This window comes from Cinclus cinclus, chromosome 30, assembly GCF_963662255.1.
Source record: "Cinclus cinclus chromosome 30, bCinCin1.1, whole genome shotgun sequence".
NCBI lineage: Eukaryota > Metazoa > Chordata > Aves > Passeriformes > Cinclidae > Cinclus > Cinclus cinclus.
The window spans coordinates 2,741,538-2,765,549 of NC_085075.1; the positions used below are offsets into that span (position 1 = coordinate 2,741,538).

Here is a 24,012-nt window from a genome sequence, read left to right on the forward strand (position 1 = left end):
AATCTCCTTCCCCATGCCCGTCTCCATCCCCATCTCCATCCCAATCTCCATCTCCATCTCTGTCCCCATCTCCATCCTCATCCTGAGCTCCATCCCCATCCCAGTCTCCATTCCCATCTCCATGCCCATCCCGATCTCCGTCCCCATGCCCATCTCCATCCTCATCCCCATCTCCATCCCCCACTCCCAGCCCTGGGCTTGATCCCAATTCTACTCCTGCTCCTGGCCCTGCTCTTGCTCCCCACTCCCAGGCCCGGTTCTGCCCCCGGGCCCCATCTCCGGTCCCAGTTCCGCTCCCGTTCCCATCCCGGGCTCCGCTCTGGGCTCCTCCCGCTGCGGGTGAAGCCGTGTTGGGTTCTGGGCTCCTCGGGCCGGATGGACCCGGAGCTCCTGGAGCAGCTCAGGCTCAGGGGAGCGGGAGGCGAAGGGACGGGAGAAGTTCTTGGGGCACAAGGCTGAGCTCAGGCTCTGACCTGGGGCCGGTCGGTGTCCAGAGGAAACAACGTGGACAGGACCTCACCCAAGGGTACAAAAACCTACACTGGGGAGAGGAGGACCAGTGAGTTCCACCCAAAAACCGGCAAGAACGGCGCTGGGAGCACTGGGAGCAGAGCAGGAGCGGTGTCTCCTTCCCTGGCATCTTCCAGAACCCACCCTGGGCTAAGGCTGCTGGAGCAGGGAGTGGGACCCAGTGGGAGCCACCGTGTTCCCTCCAGCCTGAGCCTGGAATTGTGTCACAGAGCCCTGAGCAGCCCCCTGAAGGTCTCACTTCACCCCCATTCTCAGGACACCCCCCCCAAACTGCACTGAAAACATTTCAACCTCCACAGACAACAAGGAAGAGCTCAGGCAGTTGTGGTTTAAGGTGTTTTTTTTTTCTTTTTTTTTTTGTTTCTTTTTTTTTATGGGTTTTTTTATCTTTTAAATCAGCTTTATTTTTCTAACTGTTATTTCAATTTCCCATAGCACCTTGGCAATGTCAAAAACAAATACAAATACATGTATTATCATTTGAACACTTAAAGCATGAACCTACTTTACACAAATTTTGTTTTGGACATTTTGACAACAGGAATAAACCAGAACAGACAGTCTAAAAGCCAGATAAGTTGCTTTTTTCTCCTTTCCTACCACTTTGAAGAGAGATCGTCAATGCCAAGGGGAAGCTGGATTCATCTGGGAGGAACAAGATGTCTGTAGTAACTCGAGCTCAATATATTATCTGAATATTTTGTATTCTATAAAAATTAGAACAAAACCCATTTATGCACAGTCTGTTTACATTTGAAGTTGCATTTTTTTTTTTTTTGGAAACTGTATCCATAACTGAAGTTCCATAAAAATAAACATCTGGTTCTTAAATATAAAATTTTAAAGTTGTTACAGGTTAGTTTGCAGATGGATTTTTTTTTTCAGAAATAAGTTGCTTTAACTCCATTTCAAGTCCTCCCAACTGTACATTAAAAACAGACTCAATGAACCTCTTGAAGTGCCTGAGCTAAAGGCACTAAGAGAAGAGCCAACTAAAATACTACAACAACCCAGAATTATGTACCATCCTAAAGGAAGCTCAGACTATATGGAATATATACACGCAAAGAAGAGCATGATAAATCATTCAGATTAATGGCAACAATCTTACGTTTCAGAAGGAAATATCAAAATTAGAAACAAAAACTCTATTGCATATCTGTAGTAATCAAGGATTTACAAAAAAACTCATCAGAAGCCATTTCCCCCCGAAGTGCATTTCTGTTGCATCGTCTGTAATACAATGGTGCATTTTACAAATTTAAAATATCATCTGTACATACCAGATATCTCAGCCCAGGTAAACTCACCTGGGAACAGTAAAAATTGCAGACAGTTTCAAGACAATTAAGCTGATATTGACAAAGTAGTAAGGCCATAGCTATTTAACTACAGTAAAGCATTGATTAAGTCACTTATTTGCTACTGATCTGCCACAGTATCATCTTCCTCTTCTGGTTAATAGTGGGTTACTTTTTTTTTTTTTTTCCTACAGCTAAAACTGCACCATCATACTGTGCCAGGCTAATTAAAAAAAAAAAAAACAAAAAAAACCAACAAACAAACAACAAAACAACAAGAGCAGGAATGTAAGATACTATAAAACTAACTTAATGTTAGAAAACAAAAGAAACAAAACTTTTTGCACTTTTAATTTTACTATCACATGCAAAGAATTTCTTCTTTTCACTCCCCAGCTGAAGCACGAGAGAGTGCCCCAATCTTTTCCACACACAGCAATCTGGAAAAGAACCAAACTGGGAAGGGTATTTCTGTCCCCAACGTAAGTCAACAACTCTGAAAACAAATCACAGTTCCTAAAACTGCAAGTTAGGTGTGGTTTACACCTCCTGGTATCTAATATCAGCAGAGCAGGACAGTTTGGATCCCGTGAGGGTAAACCCAGAGGGAACCAGGGAGAGCTGTGGTGTCAGGGACTGCTGACACACAAATGCAGCTCCCATGAATCCAGGAGTGGGTCTGGCTCCAAACCACTCCTCAGTCCCAGTTTCCCCAGTTTGCCCAACTGGTGGGGATAGACACGAGATCCTTCCCCAGCCCAGCACAGGGAGGAAAAGGCAAAGCCAGTCCCTGCCAGGTCCCAGTGCTGAGGAGAACTCCAACCCCACTACAGTTTCACAGCCTCTGTATCCAACTGGGAATTTCCCCCTGCACAGAAAAGAATACAAAGAAAAAAAAAAAAAAGCACACAAAAAGAAAACCAACCCCCAAACCACAGCTGGAAATAGTGGAAGGGAAATGCTCACATGAAACCCTTGCAGGCGTGAAATAAATCACTGCAAGTGCCATAAGCTGAGAGAAGTTTGGATGTGCTGGGAAAAGCCAAGTTAGAGCCTGAGCTACATCCACTGCACTGGGAACAGCCCCAGGACTCCCAGAGCACCCCTTCCCCACGGCCTCACAAGGAACATGGAGCCACAGCTGGCTGGGTTTTCCCACATCTGATCAATGACAAAGTTCCACTTCACCGTTCAGGTCCTCTCAGCACGAGTCACTGACACTGGATCAGGGAATTCTGAGCAACATCTGCATCATCTTCCCCTCTCGATTCCTCCTCGAAACAGCCAACAGCTGTTGGCACCCCAATGCTTCCTCAACATCCCAGAACACATCTCCCCTAAACACCCATGAACCATCCCACAGGCTTGTTTTGTTCCAGTTTGGCTGCAGGAATTGTTTAGAGTCTTCAAAACGAATTAAACTTTGTATTCGTTGTATTTTGGGACTTTTGGACACTAAATATTTAAATTTCTTTATCATTCCAACAAGAGTAGCATTATCAAAATAAATGGAGAAGGGTAAGAATCCCTAAACTGTGGATGTGATCAACGATTTTTTTTACTAAATTAAAAAAAACCTCCCAAACCCAGTACAGGTAGTTTCAAAGTGAATAGTGATTTTTGGATTTATACATCTAGAAATATATCTATATATATCTAGATATATAAATATATATATATGTATACATACTTCAGGACCCAAGGAAATGGCAGGAAGCTGAGTTGGGGGGAGGTTGAGGTGGGAAATCAGGAAAAGATCCTTCCCCAGAGTGGGGGTCTGGGAACTGAACAGGTTCCCCAGGGAAGGGGTCACAGCTCCAAGCCTCTCTGATTTCAAGGAGCATTTAGACAACGCTCTCAGGCACAGGGTGGGATTTTTGGGGTGTCTGTGCAGGGCCAGGAGTTGGACTCCATGATCCTGATGGGTCCCTTCCAACTCAGCCCATTCCATGATTTTCTGACTCTCTCTTTATAACATGCTTAGAAATGAACAGTTAACTGCATAAATACATTATATTGTGTTATGAAATCAACTCAAAGCAATTGCCAAGCTGAATAATAAGTTAGAGAAATGACAACTCTGGCTTTATATATATATTTATAAAAATAGATATGAGTGTTCTCCAAGCAGTTGATAGAGAATTCCTACTGAGGCCCAAGTCGCCAAGGGTTATCTGGCTAAGAAATCAGAAGATGAAAAATTTCACAGTTATTTTAACTGCCACTTACATTCATTCTATGGCAACACGAGCATATATTACTAAGATGGTTACGGAATATATCACAATTGAGTTTTCCAGTGTTCACAACTTACAACTTTAAATTTGTACACTTGCTATTCACTAAAAAAAAAAAAAAAAAAAAAAAACAAAACAAAAAACCAAAAAAACTAAAAGGAGGAAAAAAATAAAAGTGTGATTCTTACTGCTGGAAGCTACTTTTCCCTAACGCTTTATACAGAACTTTGAACCCTGGTATGCTGATTTTGGCAGATTAATGCACTCAATGTTCCTATTTCGGTCATTAATCACCCTGAAACTTAACCACTTACTGCACAATAGTGTTGCAAATTCAGTCAGCACACAGCTGGCAAGGAGCCACCACTCCAGTAGCTTCTCTGAACACAAGGGGATTTCTATAACTCTGCATCTTTAGTTCCACTTGAAACAATTAAAAACGAGTCAGTTGCTATGACATCAGCTGTAAACAACAAGTTCCCAGGAGTCTAAACCCTGATTTCTGGCAATACAGCAGCCAACAGCCTACTCCAGAGTCAGCACAGAGAAAACCCAGCCACAGCTCTGGTTTGCTGCCCAGTCATCCAGAGATGACAGTGAGTGCCCAGAGTTCCCACCTGCAAGGCAGAATTCCACATCTGCAGCTGGAATTCCAGGCTCTTTACCTGTGCAGGTAACACCAGGTGCTGTGTAGCCACTTGCCCGTCCTACCCTGGGGCTGCCTCAGGAAAACACACCAAGAAAAAAAATGCACTGAAGTCTATAAAAAAGAAATTAGAGAAAGTAACAAGAGAGGGAAAAAGCAAACAAACAAAACCCCAAACCTAAGGAGTTGCCCTCAAAAGGAGGTGAGGAAAAAGGACAAAATAAAGATTCTCACATGCTCCTTTTGCCTCCTTCCACCGCGTCTACGAGACAATTTCTGCTGTCCACACACTCTCATCTACAACCCGGTATCCTGCAGAACTTATACCTTAAAAAGCTTGCTGAATGAAATATTAATAAGGTCAAGAGACTCTACCTCAAGCTGGAAACACATGGGTTACTACAGTAGTACATTCAGTTTTCATCATCAGTGACTAAGTGATGACAACAGTTCTGGCTGCACTCACTCTGCTCATGCTGCTGCAGAGGCCTCTGCAATGCCAGGCCATCCATGGCAGACACACCAGCCCACAAGCCAAACGTTAAATAGATTAAAAAAAGTTCTAATTTTACAGAAATGCTCATTTTTCCAAAAATAATATTCTCTTATCCTCTTCCTCCTACACCGAGGGACAGGTTAATTTGTCAACTCGTATCCTTTCACTTTGTCAAAACGCTACTTTCACAATCCCAAAGCTGATTTCAAGCAGGAAACCCTCTGCAAATTAAAAACAGAAAATACAAAAATTATAATCTCTATATTTATAGTGATTGGAATCCTCCAGCATTTGTGAAATCACTTTCAAGAGATGAATTTTGGGACCCTCCACAACTTCTCCACACAAAACCACGCTCCAGTTCAGTATTCCCCTTCCTGAATCCTTCCCTCCTCAGTCTCTCTGCTGCTCTTTAGTCCACAGCTCAAGTTGAACAGAGAATCATTGGCTGGCCCAGCATTACTTTGGTGACCGGGGTGGCACGAACTGCTCCTTGCCCACGAACTGCTCCTTGCCCACGAACTGCTCCTTGCCCACGAACTGCTCCTTGCCCACGAACTGCTCCTTGCCCACGAACTGCTCCTTGCCCACGCGGCGTGGCGCTCCCTGAGGAGAAGATCTGCGTCCAAACTGGCGCCTCTGTTCCCTGATTTTTCCAGCGGCTCCCCTGGGAGCTCCGCTGCCGCGGAACCCGGAGAAATCCTTCATTCGACCTTCGGCCCTCTCGTGAGGAGCCTTCTCTGGAGCCTTCTCCGCTGTGCCGTTCTCCTCGTTTTTGGCAGGGGGAACGACGTTGGTGCGATGTTCCCTCAGAGGTTGGATAGGGGCTGGAGGCGGCTCCTTTGGGGGCTTCTGGCAAACTTCAGCGTAACTGAGCTTGCGAGGCTCCTTTGGGAGCAAGGAGAAGAGCGAGGTTTATGCACCACAAGCACCTGCCAGCCTATCCCAGGCACGAAGCCGTGACGGCAACAACACGCACAGCGAGCGGAGGGAAGATCCCAGGCGCGCCATCGGCACGTCCTGGACAAAGCTCCCTGTGTCACTCCCATTCCCTGTGTCACGCCCATTCCCTGCTCTGGGCCTTACCTGTGTTGACAGAGCAGGAGCTGCACTAGCTTGAGCAGAAGGTGAGGAGGTGTTTGTCCTGGGAGGCTTTGCAGCACTGACGGGACACACGGACGCCGGCGGAGAAGCCGGGCTGGCCACGTCTTTCGGAGCAGACGCTTCTTCTGGTTTGCTCTCTGGCTGAACCATGCTGATAAACCAACAACAATTCAAATTAAAACCTACCAACGCTTGTGTTTCAGAGATTATTTCCTTTCTCTGAAGTCACAAGTGCAGTGCAGAACAGAACAGCACAGCCATTCCCACCACGATCTGTTCTTTCCATCTGGTGGAGAAGATAGCACCCAACATTACTTTGCTAGAACATGCAAGTGAGTCAGCAGTGCCTTGGGAACCCAAAGGGTCACCAGGTTCTGGGGGCATCAGGTCCAGCACTGCCAGACAGGTGAGGGAGGGGATTGTCCCACTCTTCTGCACTGGGGTGGCCTCACCTCCAGTCCTGGGGGCAGTTTGGGGCACCACAATATGGAAAAACTTCTAAAAAAAGCTGTTGGAGAGGGCCCAGAGCAGGGACAAGGGGACGGGGGAAGGTCTGGAGGAGTGGCTGAGGGCTCTGGCTCTGCTCAGCTGGAGAGGAGACTGAGGGGAGACTCACTGGGGGCTGCAGCTTCATCCCGAGGGGCAGCTCCCATCTCTGCTCCCTGCGACGGGGACAGGACACGAGGGAAGGGCTGGAGCTGTGCCAGGGGAGGGTTAGCTGGGATATCAGGGAATGCTTCTTCCCCCAGAGGGTGCTGGGCACTGCCCCAAGGCTGCCAGAGCTCCAGGAGCGTTTGGAAACCACTCCCAGGGATGCCCAGGGTGGGATTTTGAGGTGTCTGTGCAGGGCCAGGGGTTGGACTGGATGATCCTGGTGGGTCCCTTCCCGCTCAGGACACTCCATGATTCCATGGCATGTCCATGCTTTCTGCATACCTCAGCACCACAGGCTCAGTCTGGCTCGGGGAGCTCACGCTGGGCACGGGTGGTTGGGCAGTGCTGGTCTGGGTTTGTTCATCCAGAGCAGGAGCAGGGCAGGGGGACAGGGAGTCTTTGCTTTCCTGCACACAGAGCAAAAAGTTTAAAAATACAGAACAATACTCAAATTGCTCCACAATATGGCACTGCAAAACATCTGAGAAGTTGGGTAGTCCCAAAGTCTGCTCAAGTCCTGATGATACAGAAATTTTACTTCTTTTGGATCATCACCTTTAAAGCAGTACCTCTTGAAATGGGCAAAACCAGAACTAAGGCTGGATCACCCGAAATATCAGCGCTTAGTCCCACTAGCTCAAAGAACAAATCCATCTGGAAAGATCCCTTGCCCACACTCCACCAAACTGTTCCTACTCCAACAGCCAACATTCCTCCTTTGCCTGTTTGATTCCTAAATATCACTGAACTTACAACAGCATAACTGCATGAGCCCTAGCTGCATTCCCACAAAAAACCTAGGAAAATGCACTAATCTATGAACAAACCAGTATGAAGTCTGGGATTAAAGCAGATTATGTGGGTCTAACAAACCAACCCTTTAAGAGGAAAAAGGGAGTCAGGGCACCCAGACAGGACCATGAGACAAACCAGGCACCTTCTCTTTGCAGACTCCTTTAACAATGTCAGACATCCTGCTCTCCAGCACAGGCTCTCCCAGAATTTTTGCTGTGCTGCCAGGCAAAGGTGGGAAATTGGATGCAAGCAAGTCAAACTTTGGTGTCTGAGTCTTTGTTTCTGCTGAAGACTGAGGTCTCTGGAGAGGGAAAACACAAGTTACAAGAGTTGGAACACCAAGCAGTGAAAGCCCTGAGCAAGTGTCAGGGAACTTCCCAGGAAAACTGTAAACCCCCAATATAATCTGAGGATTTAAGGACCCTGCCATTCCTCTGATAACAGGGAAGCCAACACTCTGCACTTTGTGTGACTCCCTGCAAAAAGAGAAGCAGAACTTACTGAAACTCGGTCGTCCTCCCGTCTCCTCCGACCTCTGAACACGTTCCTCCTTTAAAGACAAGGACAGCAGTCAGGGCATGCAGCCAGCTGCAGTGGGCACTGCTCTGCACCAGGGGATGCACAGCTGCCTGCTGAGCCTTCCCCACACACAGCTCTGGGATGTTCTCCCTCCTCAGAAAGGAGAAAGTTCCAACTTTGGAAGAAGTTGGAACAGAGACAATGTGGGAACAGCTTCTCTTTCTCAGCTCCCTGCATGAGCATCTGACCAAACATAAGGATAATTATTCTATAGTTATGAATTTGCTAGTCTGATAGTTCTCACTGATCTGCCTTTTCAAGTGTCTAAACTCTGAATTAAAAGAAAAAGAGATAAAACCAGTTAATTTTAAAACACTGAGGAACATCAAATTCCCAGCCAAGGATTTACTTATTATTTACAGCAATACAGATGCCCACTTTACTTCAGCATCTGTTTTAATTCTGGGGACAAATTAAAATAAAGACACCTCCCTGTTTTACTGCCAGCTGTTTGTCAGAGAGTGAAGCTGGAACCATTCCTGCTCCCACGTCAACATTTACTGCTCCTGCTCTACTTAAGCACCAGTTTTCTCACAGAAATATCTTATGTGCTGATGGTTGGTAAGCTCTGGCTCACACCAGCTGCTGGGTGACAGCAAACACAGGACACAGCTCTTTACCTGCCCCTGCCGACGCCGTAATCGCCGTTCTGCTCCAGCTGCGCCGTGGGACAATCCTTCTGGGAATATCCTTGCTCTTGGTGCCCACTTAAGGAGCTGTTGTGTCTCTCCATGACAAAATTCCTTGAGCTGGTTCTGCTCAGGTCTCCCATGGGCAGGGCCCCAGCACCAGGGGGCCCCTCTGGGTGCTCTGAGCTGCTGGAGGAGCGGAAATGGGGCTTCACCCTGCAGGCACACAGAACAGGAGCTGAGGAACCACACCACAACCACCAGCTGCAGCTGAGAAAAGCAGGTCAGCAAACACCAGAACTCCTGTTTGAGACTGCTGCCCAAAAGATACCTGGGAGGGGAAGAAAGCCCCCAAATCTCAAACAACTTTAAAAATAATAAATCCCAAAACCAGGGGTCGCAGAAGAACCCAAAGAGGAATTTTTCCTTTGTCTGGGCCTGCAGCACTGGCACAGGGCATTGGAAATGGAGCTGGAGAAATAAGCCAAGGCCAAGGAACACACTGATCTGACCACAGGCAAACAAACTGAACTGAGACACAAGGCCAGGGGTGACTGAACATGGCAGATCAGGCCAGGGCAGCTGAGCCCTACCATGCATGGCCAGGCTCAGCCTGGCTGCTCCCATTCCCCAACTCCCAGCACTGACTCTGCAGTTCCCAACCCCCAAATGTTTCACCCCATTATTGATTATTCAGCATTAAAGCTGTGGTTCATTTGAGCTCAGACACAGCTCTGCGCACTCAGTGCTGCTGCAAGTTCAGGCTCTGGGTCTTAAATGCAGAATTCTCCAGAAGACCTCAGATCCAGCACAATATTGAACAGCTTTCTGGAGCAGCATTTAGGTGTTTTCAACTGTTTTCTACTTTTGCCCCTCACTGGCTTTTCATGCAGCACTGATCAAAGAGAAGAACCCTAAATTCTCTCTCCCTTGGTAAACTCCACACATCTCATAATTTAAGGACAGCAGGAGGATTCTGCACACTCGCTGTTTTTAAACAATCACATTATAGCATTCCATGAAATCAGAAGAAACTCTCCTACTGCCAGCCAAAGTATGATTCCTCCATCTCCCTTTCCCACAAGGATGTTGCAACAAATCAGCACAAAATAAATACGAGCGGCTTAAACAAATGTTTAGCTACAGAGAAAACTCCAGCACTTAACTGTTAACTGTCTGTACCACAAAACAAATCAGGTTTAATGGGCCAGGACAGAAACCAAAAAGCAGCAGCTGGATGAACTCTCCAAACAAGCTGTTCCACAGTTCAAGAGGAGATTTGCTCAACAGAGATGAATTCACACTTCCCAGCTTCAAGAAGCATCAAGAACCAGTTTTAAGGGCCCATTAAAGTTTAAGTTTCCCATCAGCAAAAACCAGAGGGAGGAGGTGGAACAAAATCAACTAAATTCTTCCATTTTGTCCAAGTTGTTCTCAAAATGGCATTTTTCTCAATTCACTGTTCAGCCCTCAGATCTCATAATCTTACCCGTCATCGAGAAGGCCACAGTCTTGTCTGGGCAGAAGAGCAAAGCAGAAAAGACAAGAAAAGATAAAAGAGGGGGGGAAAAAAGAGTAGAGAGAAGGAGAAATGATGTGAGAGCAGAAAGAAGAGCAGGAGGAAGGAGAAGCAGGGAGCACAGGCTGCCCAGTCCCCAACTGTGACCTGTTCTCTCTTAGCGCGATACTTGATCATCACTGGGCTGGCAGGACCTGCACACTCTGACCCTAAAGCTGCAACTTTGAGCACCCAACTTTTACAAATTGAAGTCTTTTAAATAACCAGGATTTTAAAAGCAGACAAGGAGGCATTTCAAGGTGCTAATATTTGGATACACACAGTTCTTGCACAGTTGAAGCATCTGTATTTCCATGAGGGTTCACATAACTAAGAGCTTGATAGGTTTTAAGTTTGTGGAGAATTTAAAGCAAAACAAAAAAAAAAAAAAAGCCAAACCACCTTTGCCAAGATGTGAGCTGGGAGCTGAGCAGCTGCAAGTGGAGCAGCTGCTCCATGTTCCAGGCACAGTCACACTCCCAGTTCTACAGTCTGTGTTAAGACTCTGCTGAGTCACCACAGACCAAAGCCTGAAGTTCCCCTTCTGCCAAAAGCCACAGACCTGAACTGCACCACGAACCCACTCACAGCCCTGGCAGCTGTTGACTGATTTCTCCAACAATTCCCATGGTCCCAGCCCTGTGCTGCACACAAACAACTCCCACCCCCACACACAGGTTACTACTCCACTGTATTCACAGAGCAATTGCTCCAGCAATACAAAGTGTTTCCTACTCCCCAGTGTTTATATCTAAGTCCTTACAGCTCTCAGGAAAGATGGGGATAAAGCAAATAAATTACAGGAACAGCCCCAGTTGGACACAGCAGTCAGGACAAGCAACTCCCACTGCAGGAACCAGCAGCTCCACAAGCCTGATCCCAGCAGGAAAGGCTTATGTTGTGCTGCAGGAGTTTATAATCACAAACATAATTACAAGTATGACCTTAGGAGGAAGTTATTTATTTGTCTGCAAAAATTCCTCTGAGGCTTTTAAAGGAGTTTCCCTCGCTTTCTCCAGCACTGTGTCCATTATTTTAGGATTTTAAGCTGCCATTTTCCTTCTCATTTTTTAAATTAAATTCAAAAACATCACACATTTGATTTAAAAAAGTAAATAATGTGGTCCCATCAGAAAGCACTGCACATGACATGCAAGGAACACTTGAAGATCTCAGCACTGTAAGTTTTACACCTGGCAGAACTCTCTTACCGATTCCTGTGGAATGGGCGACCTATACTCAGAGAAGCAGCATTTGTTTTATATGATCCTGGTGTATTAAAGCCATTCACAAATCCACCGTTGGGAAACGGGGCCTGCAACACACAGAACAGTCTCAGTGGCTGAGCTACAAAAAAAAAACGTTTGCAGATTAATGATCAGCTTCAGCAGTTACTCATGGTTGTAATTTCACACTAGGCTACAACATCTACTGTGGAGTGAACTCACTACTCCAGCCAAATCCCCACAGCTTCACAGTCTGCATCTGCTTTAGCAGAGCTAAATTCCATTCCTGGAAAAGCTATGGGTTCTTTCAGTAATACAAGCTGCAGGATAATGGAATTTCACACCAAAATTCCTTGAAATACCAGTGGTGAGGCTGGCAGCTCCTCTGACGGTGTTGCTATATCAGGGCCATGACAGAAGTGTCATAAAACAGAAGGATCTGACCAAGAAACCTGGAACCCCCACTCACACCAGTGATTAACAAATTATCCCTGATGGGCTGGGCTGCTCCTCCCCTTCTCACCAGCTGTTACTCACCAGTGGTGTCTCAAAGTAAGGTGCAGGATTTGGAGACCACGTCTGAGGCACGATGCTGTAAATGGAGTACTGCTGAGGGCTATATACAGGCTGCATAAACAGGGGGGAGGCAAACTGGGCTTGGGTCTGCACAGGCTGGGGATACACACTGGAATCCACCACCCGGTATCCATTCTTTGCAAAAAATGTGTTGATGGCTTTTATCCTGGCCTGCAAGACATCGAATCACAGCACGTGTTAAGCTGGGAGAAAAGGAGAATGTAGAATGTTCCTTGCCTGCTGGAGGGACGTGAAGGTTGATTACTGCTTATGAATAAAAACTGGTAAAATCAGTCCAGCTCATATTCCCACAGCATGATAAGGGGAAGGGCACATGTTGCTTTTGTAGATCACATGGGTGATCTGTAAAACTGAAGATAAATGCTGCTTTCTACAGCAGAAACTGTCCAGACTCCAATTGTGACAGTTCCTCTTATTGCACTTTGCTCCAGCCTGCTTTGTGCAGCAGCCAACTCAAAGACTCACAGTGGCAGGAATCCCTCTCCTGAGCTCTGCAAACCCAGATTCTGAGGCAAGTGGAGAAGGGAAGTCAGTACAGGAATGTATTTCACCCCCCCTGGGAAGCAGCACTGTGAGCAACCAGCAGGCACTGAACTGTAATTTGTCAGAGCTCCCCATGACCTCGTTCACATTTCAGCCTCCAGAATCAGAGTTATGGACTATCCCACTGCTAGGTCCTTGCTTCACCCCCCACAAATGGTCACCCTCATCCAAACAGAAACAACACAACTCAGTCCCAACACAAACAGCAGCTAAAGCAGCCTCACCATTACTGGCTTGCCCTGAAAGGTTTTCACTTCTTCCCTTAAGTATTTGAACGCCTGCAGATACAAAAAAAAAGATCAACATTAGAATATCCTGATGAAGTTGTACCTCCCAAAGGATGTTCCATGATTTAACACAAATGTGCAGTCATGTGCTTCCCTGTCAGCCCAGCTAAATTCATTAACACTTCAAATTCAGGATTCTAGTGCCAGACACGGCCAGCAAGCACAGAGGCAAGAGCCTCGTGAATTATAAACCCACAACCTCTCAACTTGAGTCTTATTAACCAGAATCTGCCAGTAATCTCTTAGAACAACAAAGAGGGGATCAGTAAATAAATATTTCTCTTAGCTACAGGAAGCACTTTCCTTGAGCAGGGGAAGGATTAAGGCTGGGGTGTCAGAGGAGCAGGACCTTACCTGTTGCGCGTCTGTGTCGGACTGGAATGTAACGTACCAGTTGTTGTTGTGAGCAAACTCACAGCTTATCACCTTGGGGCAGTTCTCATTCTTGAACAGAGCCTTCACCTCCTGGGGAGACAAGTTCAGGGCTCTTGTACATTAATGTGAACATTCAAGTGACCCAAGTTTATGCTCCAGCTCCTCAGCTGCTGCTCTCCCATGACCAGGGATGTTTTTTTGTTCCCTCTACCAGTTTCTTAACCCACGAATCCTAGTTCAGCCTCCTGGGCTCCCAAAGATAAAACAGAGCAAGTCCAGCTGGTAAGAAAATCAAGTTCTGTGCAGACCTGGTGATATTTTCATATGAAACAGGTAGGAAAAGTGTGGCTTTAGATCAGCAGAGTCACGGACACAACAATGATTCCATGAAATATTTCTAAGTCAAGGCAACCTGACAACTTTGCAATAATCAGATTGTAAAGAAAAGGACAAGCAGCTGCTCAGTGTTTGCATTAAAAGAACTCATTAAAAATACTGGTAGACAAACACTCTGTGTTAGAACCTTAAAAAACAAAGAACTAAATCATTCTGTTTGCCAAGTATCAGGAGGAATTTTATTATCCTCCCTCCTCAGGCATAATGAGCTCAGCTCATGCTGGGGCTCAATGAATGAGAAATGTTTAGTAACATTTCTTGCTGCCAAAACAACCGTCTGACTTCAAGTAAAGTTATTGCAGTGACAAAAATTCAGCCTGAATTCCAAGCTATGCCCTGGACTGATTTATTTTTGGATCTGAAAAGAAACCAGTTCAAACTCCCTTCCAGAAAAGCCGAGCTAGCTCAGCTTTGGTGAAAAAAAAAGTTTATTTAAGAAGGTTTAAATATAGTAGTAAATAATGGGAAGGGACAATGGCATTAAGTTTTTGTCTTGGTTATTTTGACAACGCACCCAGGTGGAAAAAGTTACTGATGCGGTCTAGAAGAAAAATATCAGTGTTTAATCCAATTAAACAACAGCTGACCTTCTCCTGGTGCTGTTTGAAGCCCTACTGAAGACACCTTCCAAAACCAGTAACAGAGTTATTTATTTAATTTCTCTTTCTTTACCTCTATAGGTGTTGTTTCAGGGATCTCACGGAGAATGATAATACATCGTTTGTGGTTTGGTCTGACTTTCTCCCCCCTTTCATCCACTTGTACCATTGGAGAAGCTGAAAATAAAGTATAAAATTTGGACACTGTGCACATCTCAGGAGCAGCAGACTCTCTCATGGAACTTGGAACAAAGAATGAGAATTCAGGAGTTTGGAACAGCCTTTACTCAGTAAAATTCTTGTCACCATTTACCAGAACAACAAACTACAACATCCCTCTGAAGCATGGAAGGATTCTTTGTCTACTGATACAGATAGCAAAGCCCCAGACTTACATCTCAAAACTTCAAGAATAAGGTCCATATCTGTTGTCAGCTTCTTAATCCCTTCCATGTTGGCAATTGTCCATATTGGAACAAATTGATCACTGTCCATCTGAGACATCAAGTACAGATCCTTTGAAAGATTCTCTCTAAAGAGACATAGAATTATTATTTAATAAAGATCCTGAACCCAACTTACACAAAATTTTTAAAAAGAGGATAACTACAGGCTTAAATAAATATTCACTAGTACCAAAACACGCTCAGATTTTCTCTCCTGGAGCAATTCCCAGTAAATCGACATTAAGCAGAGTTAAGGTAATTTTAAAAATTTAATGAACTTCCAGTGCCCTATACGTTGATCTGCAAACAAGATCTACCAAAAAGACTTCTGGTGCCACACAATAAATTATCTCAACGTCTCATGACTGTGGAGCACAGAAGTCATCCTCATCCAAGGACACAGATTCACAGGACTGAAACAGCTGGAAGGTGCCATGGGGCTTCTACAGCACATCAGCAAATCTTGGTTTGTGTTTGTATCAAAATGATGGTACATATCTAAGAGGAGGGATATTTGCCAAGAATTTTAATAAAGGGTTTATACCAAGCTGAGTTAACTGCACCTACCGTGAGAAGCAGAATTCAAGCTGTTTTCTCAAACATTCTCTTATGTCTTCTGTGGACACAGTGGAGCTGCCATCACCTGGAAAGGACCACATCCACCATCAGCTCCCCACATTCATGGCAACAAGACCAGGCAAGGACACATCTCATTGCAGAATACAAGAATTAATCCCTCTGGGTAGGACTGAGAGGAAAAGCTCAGCTGAGGTGCCTGAAGACCCCCAGACCTCACACTCTCAAAATGACTCTGATCCCACTTTGCACCTGTTTGGCCACATGTTGAGGCCATACTGGAGCTTCCTGGATACATATGGACATATCAGAGTTCCAGCTTGGTCACAGCACACTTAGAGCAGCTCCAGGGGGGTTACAGACATTGACAGCAGCATTTGAACTCCACTCACCAGACACTTCGTAGATTTGGTATCCCAGGTCTTCAGTCGCCAGGACAATTCCATTTGCTGATGCCTCATCAACTCCTGTGCCATTCCTTGTGGCTTCACAGGATGGGGAATACATCACTTCATACTGCTTGCAGCTGTCCTCTGAGATCTCTATGTTACCTGGCAAAGGAACACAGCAGCAGCAGGAAAACTCCTGTCAGCTTCAGCGTATTCCCCATTGGAAAAATTCTGGCTACCAACATTAAAATAGATACTCAAGAAAGCTGTACCTCAGAATGTTTAACCTTAGCCTGTATTTCTTAGACTTTGTGTTGGATAGAACTTACACCTCCTCAACTTCAAGATCTGGTTTGCACCAGGCTCTCAGAGAAAAGTAAATGAAAGTAAATAAAGAATCCTGAAACTGATCCCCAAAGTGGCAGAGAATCTAAAAACCAGTCTTTCCACACAAGATTTAAAATATTTAAGTGAGGTTCCTAAAAACAAGGGATGAAAATTGCTTACACCGCCTCAATTGCCTCACTTTGTTACGAAGAGACAAATGAGTTTCTGTCAGGCAAAGCACAAACCCAGCACTCTCTCCTCACTTCTGCTGACTTACCAGAAACCTTTGACAAGGCCATGCAAGCTGAATATTCCCTTCTTTATCCCTAACTTTCACTAAACCATTTTGCAGGGAATCTTCTTCATCCTCTGCCATGCTTTGAATTACCTCAGCTACACCCTGGATCAAATCTGAGCCAAACAAGTGAAACCAGTTGAATTTTTAGTTCTGGATGCTGCTTGTGTGGTAAGGATGGGAATGGGACTGCAATGGAGCAGCCTGAATGGAAAGGAGTTTAACCATGGATACTGCTCCAGAACAAATGCTCCTGGACAGTTCTGAGCAGCATCTCAATCCCCCAGGATTGCAGGTGGCCCTCAGATCTCATTGTCCTGTTCACAGGGTCCAGTGGATGCTCAAGTGCAGCAATGTCATGAATCCATTTCTACACGTTCAGCACCCTGCTCCCCTCTTAGCGCGTTACTTGGTCATCACCGGGCCCCTGGAATCCTGCAGAGCTCAGACACCTCCCTGAAGCAAATCCCACTGCTGAGCACCACCCTTAGAAACCACCAGCTGCTTTCTCATATTCTTTTCATACTCGTTGCCCCATCAGCACTGACAACCTCAAGGACAAGAGCCAGAGGTTGCTCCTCACAGCTGAATTCCCCGAGTGTCCCCCAGGAAGGGCCAAATCATCACCCCTGTCCCAACATCTCACCCTCAGCTGGAGTCCCCTGGGCTGCTGCTGTCTCCTGCCACGTGTGCTCTGTGCCATTGGTGGGGGGCACGGCCTCACCACTGCCCTGGGGCACTTCTTGCCACACTTTTGCGTTGGGGTTCAAGCCAGCACCTTTGGATGTTACCTGCTGAAGAGACCAGAACACTTTGGTTAGTGAGAGCAACCCAGAGAAGCCTCAGAATTCAAGCCAGAAAATACAGGCGAATTTAGTGATTGTCTCTAGAGTTCCACATCTCAAGTGTCTACCCAGCTATTAAGCACCTATGTGATTTTTTTTTATTAATGAAAACAGGAAAATCCTTGGTATTTTCCAAGTATTTCGTTTCTACCTCCATTAGAAGTGTTGCCTTCAACCTCTCTTTATTGACATCCGACAACATCAGCGGAGGCAGCGGCTACTCGGCAAGGACTCTGGGAACTCATAAGCTTTTAAAGACTTGACTGTCATAATGCTCCAGTCCCCTTTCACCAGAAAGGGAAATTTTCCCTCCTCCAGACCCCTTCCTAGAAAGGAAGGTAAAAAAACATATGTCAAGGAGAAGAAACTGTATAACTTAACGGAATTAGTGACATCTGTACTAACCAAGCATCATCTGTGCTGTGCCAGGATTTCTCCTGAACTTACCCCAAGTCCTATCCCATCCCCCAGGAATCTTACACACATCAACAGACACTAATGATTTCCTTAAACTTGCAACCAAGGAGATTAAAGGTTTTGAATTGCCAAAACAAACTTACACTCCATCCCAGCCTGCTGGGGAGAGAACAGGATCTTCTCACTTTGGGTCTGAGCAACAAGGACCATAGTTAGAGTGAGAGGGTTACACACGAGACAGAAAAAGAGCTCCAGCCTGGCACCTGACACAGAGAAATGCTCATTCCCACAGCATAAGATAAGAGTTCTTCAAGGTCCCTCTCCCAGAGCTGCTCAGAGGCATTTGGGTGAGGAGTCCAACAATCCAGCAGCAGCACGGAGGCTTTTGCCCCTTTCACGTAGTGAAATAATAACTCCAGTTATAGGACAGTGAATAAAACTACCCTTTTGTGAAATTTCTCCCCCCAAGATACCCCAACACCCCACAAGCAGCTAAAACAGTTCCTCCAACCACGGAACGATGCTCCGCTTCACTGCTGCAATTTGCTGGACTTTAAAAGGTGAAAGCCATTAATCCAGCTCATATCCACAAAAGCACAGATAAGCAAGCTGGGTATGTTGGAGGCCAGGCTCCTGGATTCTGAAGTTAAGGAGTGGCTCACCACCAGGCCTCAAACACAGAGCACAAGGATAAGGAAGCAGTTGCAATAGCTTTAGAGATAATTCCTCTGCCAAGGTCACACCTCGTGCCAGAGCTGCTTGCTGCAAGGACAAGCCCCAGTTCAGTAACAAGAAGCCTCCAAACACTGGAGAGGTTCAAGACAACCATGTGAGAAGCAAAACAAAGACCATAGTTTTTGCAAAGCTCTGAGATTCAAACCCCCCCACGCACAACTGATTTAATCCACATAGCAACAGAGTCTTCCCCTCTCGCTAATCTTTGCCCAGGAGCAGAGCTGGAAACTGGAAATAGTTCAGGGTGAGAGGACACACGTGTATTCCCCTTTGCAGATTACAGAGTAGTTGTTCCCCAACAAAACAACCTGCAAAGCAAAACCCAGAAACGTGCTGCACCCACAGGCTCTGTCACTGCAGTTCAGCAGCTCCAAACTAAGCTGTGCTCAACTCCTGGTCACTCCTGGGGCAGCATCACCTGCCCACAATGGGCTCCTGCTCATGGACCCAGAGCCAGCAGGTCCCAGTTCCTTGAATTTACTTTTCAACAAAGCAAAAAGAGACAAGACACATTCAAGAGATGATTCATTATTTTCTAAAAATAAACTATGCCTCGCTACCTACATCTCTGAGGGTAGCACTGAGCTCAGGCTTAAAAGTAATTTGAAGGAACAAGTGTGAAAAAGTGAAACTGAAACACTTCAGGGTGGTTACTGCATTTCTGGAGGTGACTGGGACTAAAACCAACTCTGATGAATGGATCAGGAACACAATGGGACACACACCTGGAACAGAGCGTGGGCCACTTCCCCTTGTGCTAGAAACAGTGAGCTGTAACAGGATCCAGCCCTGCTCTCACTCATCTCAACAGCAAAACCCCACGGCCTGGAGAGGATAAAAAGTCCCTAATTTACATCAGCTTTTGGGAAATTCATGCTGCGTTCCCTGAGCAAAACCGCTCCATCCTGGCCAGCGGCTCTTCAGGAGAGAAGGCCAAAATATCAATTCTTGCTTATTTAACTGAGGCTACAAACACCGAGCCTGTGGGATTGGCTGCAGCACGATCCTCCCAGCTGCTATCGGGAACTTTCATGACGAGGTTAAAGCTTTACAGAGTGACAAAGGTTGGGAACACTCGCTGGGATCCACGAGCTGACAAAGCTCTCCTCCTCAGCACAGATTCCCCTCTTGCTCACACGACTTCCAGCAAATGTGGATCAAAGATTCTCCTCCAGCAACTCCTAAAAATTGGCCACTGAAAAAAATTCTCATTCTGAAACATGGCAAAGGATATTTTTCTTATTGTAATTACATTGAAATTGCACTTAACCAGATTCAATTAAGCTAACAAAAATGCAGGCACTCAAGAGTTTTAAAGCATTTGATTTTAATATTAACTCAAATTATTCTGCAACCAAAATTCTAACCCAGAGCTTTTGACAGGTTTCCTGGACTAGACAAGCTCTCTGAAACAGAATCAAAGCAAAAAAAATCCAGAAAATAACTGAAACAAACTTGCGAGGGGAGAAACTAACCCTTTTCCAGAAATGGAAACGTAAGCAGATGGAAAAACCCCAAGGTCAGCAAAGCTATGGGAGGCAGCCAAGAAAAGCCTTGTGCTGGCTGGGGGACAGGCAGGTAGGGACCCTGAAGGGCTCAGACACAGTCTGAACACCTTCTCTGAGTTTCACCATCACCTCCTCAGAGATGAAGCAGACTCAAGAGGCTGGATAAGGAGAAGTTGTTGTCAAACCAACACGCAGAACCCCTTCAGAGCTGCTGGCAGGTTTCAGGTAACAGTTCAGTGCTCTCAGTGTCCCGGGTAACTCTCAAACTCACGGTGACTTCAGTGGTCACAGGAGCATGGCTCCCACCAGGAGCTGCAGGATTTTCCACGGGCTGCTCCGAGCCCCCTGTGCCCAGGGGAGCCTCCTCCACCCCTTGGAAAAGCCAAGGCACAGTTGTGGTGTCTGAAGGTGGTACCTGTGTCAGAGAAGGGCGAACAGGGGCAGTGTGGGGTCTCAGGAAGCCTCACCTGCTCCAGAGGGCCAACAACACTCAGTGCTTCCCACAATCCTGGATCTCTAACCAAGAAACATCATGGGCAGCATCTCGCCCACTTGAAACACCCCAACTCCCATTTCCACAATAAATAACAAATACATGGAATTAGGAGCACATACCCAGATGAGGGGAGCCCAGCAGCCATTTTCAATTCCATCTCCCTTGATGCATTTATTAATATCCCCAATGCACCTAATTATTAATTGTTAACAGCACACAGATCCTGGCTTAGAGGGAGAAAAAAGGCCTGCCCCAAACAGAAACATATGAAACAGCACAAGCATTATACAGCCCTTACACAGCCATCACTGCAGAGATTTGGAACTAAAGGACGTTGAAGGAAACCCAATTCCCCTGCACTGTGAAGGGCTCAGCACAATCATCAGTTTTATACCCCAAGTCGGTCTAAAACAAACACTGACAGCTACAGCAACTCAGCCAATCCCCCTGAAAACCTCGGGACTTCCACCCATCCTGTGCCTTATGTCCCAGGCATCCCCAAAGATCCCCAGATAAAGCTGCTGTCTGCTCCCAAGCATCCAACTGCAGCATTCCAGGACACCTAGCTCTGAACTCCAGTTCTCTGTCCTGGCAGTGAAAAGACACCTTCAGAATGTTCAGATGGTACTCAGGAACTCAGAATTAAATATTACTAAGGCTTCCAGAATAAATATCACACAAACTCCCAACACTATCAGAGGAAGATCAGAGTTGAGTTTGTGCTTTAGGTCTCCCTAAAAATCCTGAAGTGCTGATGAGCTCCAGCTCCCATCCACACCATCAGCAGCAGCCATGTGCTCCCTGATATGCTCCAGCTCCCATCCACATCCACATCCCCATCCCCGCATTCCAGAACCTGCCTCGTGCACCCGCGCTCACAGGGGCCTCTCACCAGCTCAGCCTGGGATGAGGCAGCTGCTCATGCCTCCCATCAGCCCCAGCAGTTCCTCTTCCAGCAGAACACTGCCAGCCCTAATTCTCCAGACCTGTCACCGCGCTCATGACAACTTTTATTCCTCTCCGCGAAGCCATGGAACATTCAGCTCCATTCAGCTCGGAACTGAGGTGATTCATGTAAGAAAGAGAACGTTTCCTGAAGTACTTTATTTAAGGGTTCCTAACCACGGAGCACATGTTGGTGGTGTTTGTGTGTGAGCCCACCAGCACCACCTCACCCATCACCCGAACAAAACCCCCGAGCAGAGCCCCCCTGAGCTGAACCCTCTCGGGCAGAGCCCCCAGCGCCCTCCCGGCTCCCTCCGGGCCTTCCCCCGGCCCCGGCAGCTCTTTGCTCCGTCCACGTTTTGGGACAAAACTCGGTGCAAAGTTTATAGCGACCAGCCGGGTTCGTTCAGCAAAGGCTGAAACCGCTTCGCCGAACCCGTGGAACGCCGTGAGCAGGTGAAACCCCATCCCGGGCCACAGCGGACACGGCGCCCGCCCTCCCCGGTGACCTCCAGGGCCGGGCCAGGCCGCGCTCCTCGTCCCGCCTGGACCCGGCGCGCCGGAGAACGGCAGAACCCACCGCCCTCCCGCGCCATAAACCGCTCCCAGTGCTTAATTAACGCAATTAACGAGGCACCGCGCTCGGGGCCGCCGCCGCGTGTCGAGGAGCCGGGCCGGGCCCGCTCCCGGGAGGCCTCGAGGAGGCCCCGCGTGTCCCGCGTCACCTTCACGGCCGGGCCGCGGCGGCACCCGAAGGTCACGGCGGCGCCCCCCCCCGCCCCCTGCCCCGGCGGAACCTTCCAGAGCGCCCACCGACCCCCCCCCTACCCGCCCGCGGCCGCCGCCCCCGGATCTGCTGTGTCAGCCCCGTTCCCTCCCCCGGCGCGGCGTGCGCGGCCTCCCGCCGCCGCCTGCCCGCCACATGGCCCGGCGCCGTCACCTCACCTCCACGAACAGCAGCATCGTGCCGCCGCGGCCGGCGGGCCCGCGCTCCCCGGTGCCCGGAGCGGCGATCGGGACACGCGGGCTCCGCCTCCGGCCGCGCCGCCCGGCCCGGCCCGTCCCGCCCGCTCCCCGCCCGCCGCCGCCGCCTCTTCCGGGCGCACCGAGCGCATCCGGGGCACGGCCGGGACGGACCATTCCCGAGCGGAGGGGGGTACGGCCTCTCCGCCTGGCTCCGCTAGAGGGCGTGGTGGCTGCAGCGCCGCGCGGGGGAAGCGGCGTCCCCCCCCGCGAAGGGAGTGGAAGGGCCCCGAGGCGCGTTGTGGAAAATTCTCGGATTTGGGATTTTTGGGGGATGTTCTTGGTTGGCTCTTTTTTTTTTTTTTTTTTTTCCCTAATTGCAGAGCTCAAAATCCTTTATGCTTCAAACAAACGTATGCAGCCGCACACACCGCCACGGTCAGACACCGCTGTGACCCCACCGCCCTCCCCGGACCCTTATTTTTTTTTTTTTCCGCCGACTTTCGCAGATTTCGGGCCAGCGCCGCAGATTCCCGCAGGGACACAGCTGAAACGGCCAGCGCCGGCACTGCGATCCCGCATGTCCCGCTTCCCTGTGCCCCTGCCCGGTGACACCCTCGGGGGGTGCCGAGGGATTGTCCCCGCATCCCTGTCCCCGCATCCCTGTCTCCCCCATCCTGCCGGGTACACCCACGTCCACCCTGCCCGGCATCCCGGCCGCAGATGGGGAAGGGGCCGGAGCGGCTGCCAGGGCTCGTCCCAGCCAGGAACGGGTGGGGAAGTGCTGGGAAGGGGCCGTGGCTCCGGTGGGAATGTCACAGGATCAGGATTTCCTCCAGACAGCACCGATTTAGACAGGGCACGAACCCACGGCAGTGTCCTGGAGAAGTCGGGCCTTGGTGTGGCTCATCTTTTCGGGAAGGGCTTGGCTGGGTTCCACTGGAGCCCAAATTGTCCCTTCTGTGCCTTGCTCAGGTAACGCTCCCACCTGAGCTCAGACATCAGAAGGGCTCAGCAAGGCCCAAACTGCCCCCCTGAAAGTCCTGAGAATGAAATCTTGTTATACACCCCGACTTGGGTGTCTTCCCCAGACCCACGGGGGGAGCAGCAGGAATGATGCTCTCAGGGGATTCCTGCCAGGAAAACACAACTTGAAACCCCTTTGCTTTAGAGAAAGATCCACAAAATTTATTATAGAGCATTGAGGGCTAACCTGTTGGTTTTGGTAGGAGAATTAAAATCCTCCGGTGTGGGTGGAGGATGGAGATTCCAGCCCTCAGGTTCCCTGCCACAAATCAGTACCCTGTAAGGGACCCCACCAACACCATCACCTGCAATTAGGGCTGGGCAGATCCGTGTGGATAAGTCAGAGCCAGGGAATAATCAGGGTCCATTGAGGAGATTAGACATGGAGCACAAGCTGCCCAGCAAACACAGCCCAGCTGGCAGCCCTGGGGTGTTCTGTGAGCAGCAGCTCCAAGACACAGAGGAGTGAAAGAAAAGAAACGGCATAGAAG

At 47.9% G+C, this 24,012-nt stretch overlaps 1 protein-coding gene across 6 annotated transcripts; it reads right to left on the minus strand.

Annotated features, from left to right (window-relative positions):
* Positions 1-1,290: 1,290 nt before the first annotated feature.
* On the minus strand, positions 1,291-23,100 carry LARP4 (La ribonucleoprotein 4). 6 transcript variants are annotated; one of them, XM_062510805.1, is made up of 17 exons: positions 22,478-23,100; positions 17,233-17,377; positions 15,968-16,126; positions 15,567-15,642; positions 14,949-15,085; positions 14,627-14,730; positions 13,538-13,648; positions 13,121-13,174; positions 12,294-12,503; positions 11,742-11,845; positions 8,964-9,188; positions 8,266-8,314; positions 7,907-8,065; positions 7,252-7,376; positions 6,298-6,466; positions 5,803-6,099; positions 1,291-5,715 (listed from the first exon to the last, which is right to left on the minus strand). In XM_062510805.1, exons 1-17 carry the CDS (start codon positions 22,670-22,672, stop codon positions 5,671-5,673), a joined length of 2,364 nt encoding a protein of 787 aa, XP_062366789.1. In that variant the 5' UTR covers positions 22,673-23,100; the 3' UTR covers positions 1,291-5,670. The 6 variants fall into 6 exon arrangements, with proteins under 6 accessions (XP_062366789.1, XP_062366788.1, XP_062366792.1 ...); XM_062510804.1 differs by having other exon boundaries at positions 17,233-17,380; XM_062510808.1 differs by lacking the exon at positions 22,478-23,100 and adding an exon at positions 17,583-17,674 and having other exon boundaries at positions 17,233-17,380.
* Between the last annotated feature and the right edge of the window lie 912 nt (positions 23,101-24,012).

Excerpts from the sequence above, each read along its gene's own strand:
- LARP4 (XM_062510803.1), bottom strand. The coding sequence starts at position 22,672 with ATGGTCCGTCCCGGCCGTGCCCCGGATGCGCTCGGTGCGCCCGGAAGA. Across the intron at positions 16,127-17,232 it reads CCAGGGGACTCCAGCTGAGG|GTAACATAGAGATCTCAGAG; the intron begins GTGAGATGTTGG and ends TTCCTTTGCCAG. Across the intron at positions 7,377-7,906 it reads AAGGAGTCTGCAAAGAGAAG|GAAAGCAAAGACTCCCTGTC; the intron begins GTGCCTGGTTTG and ends CTCTGTGTGCAG.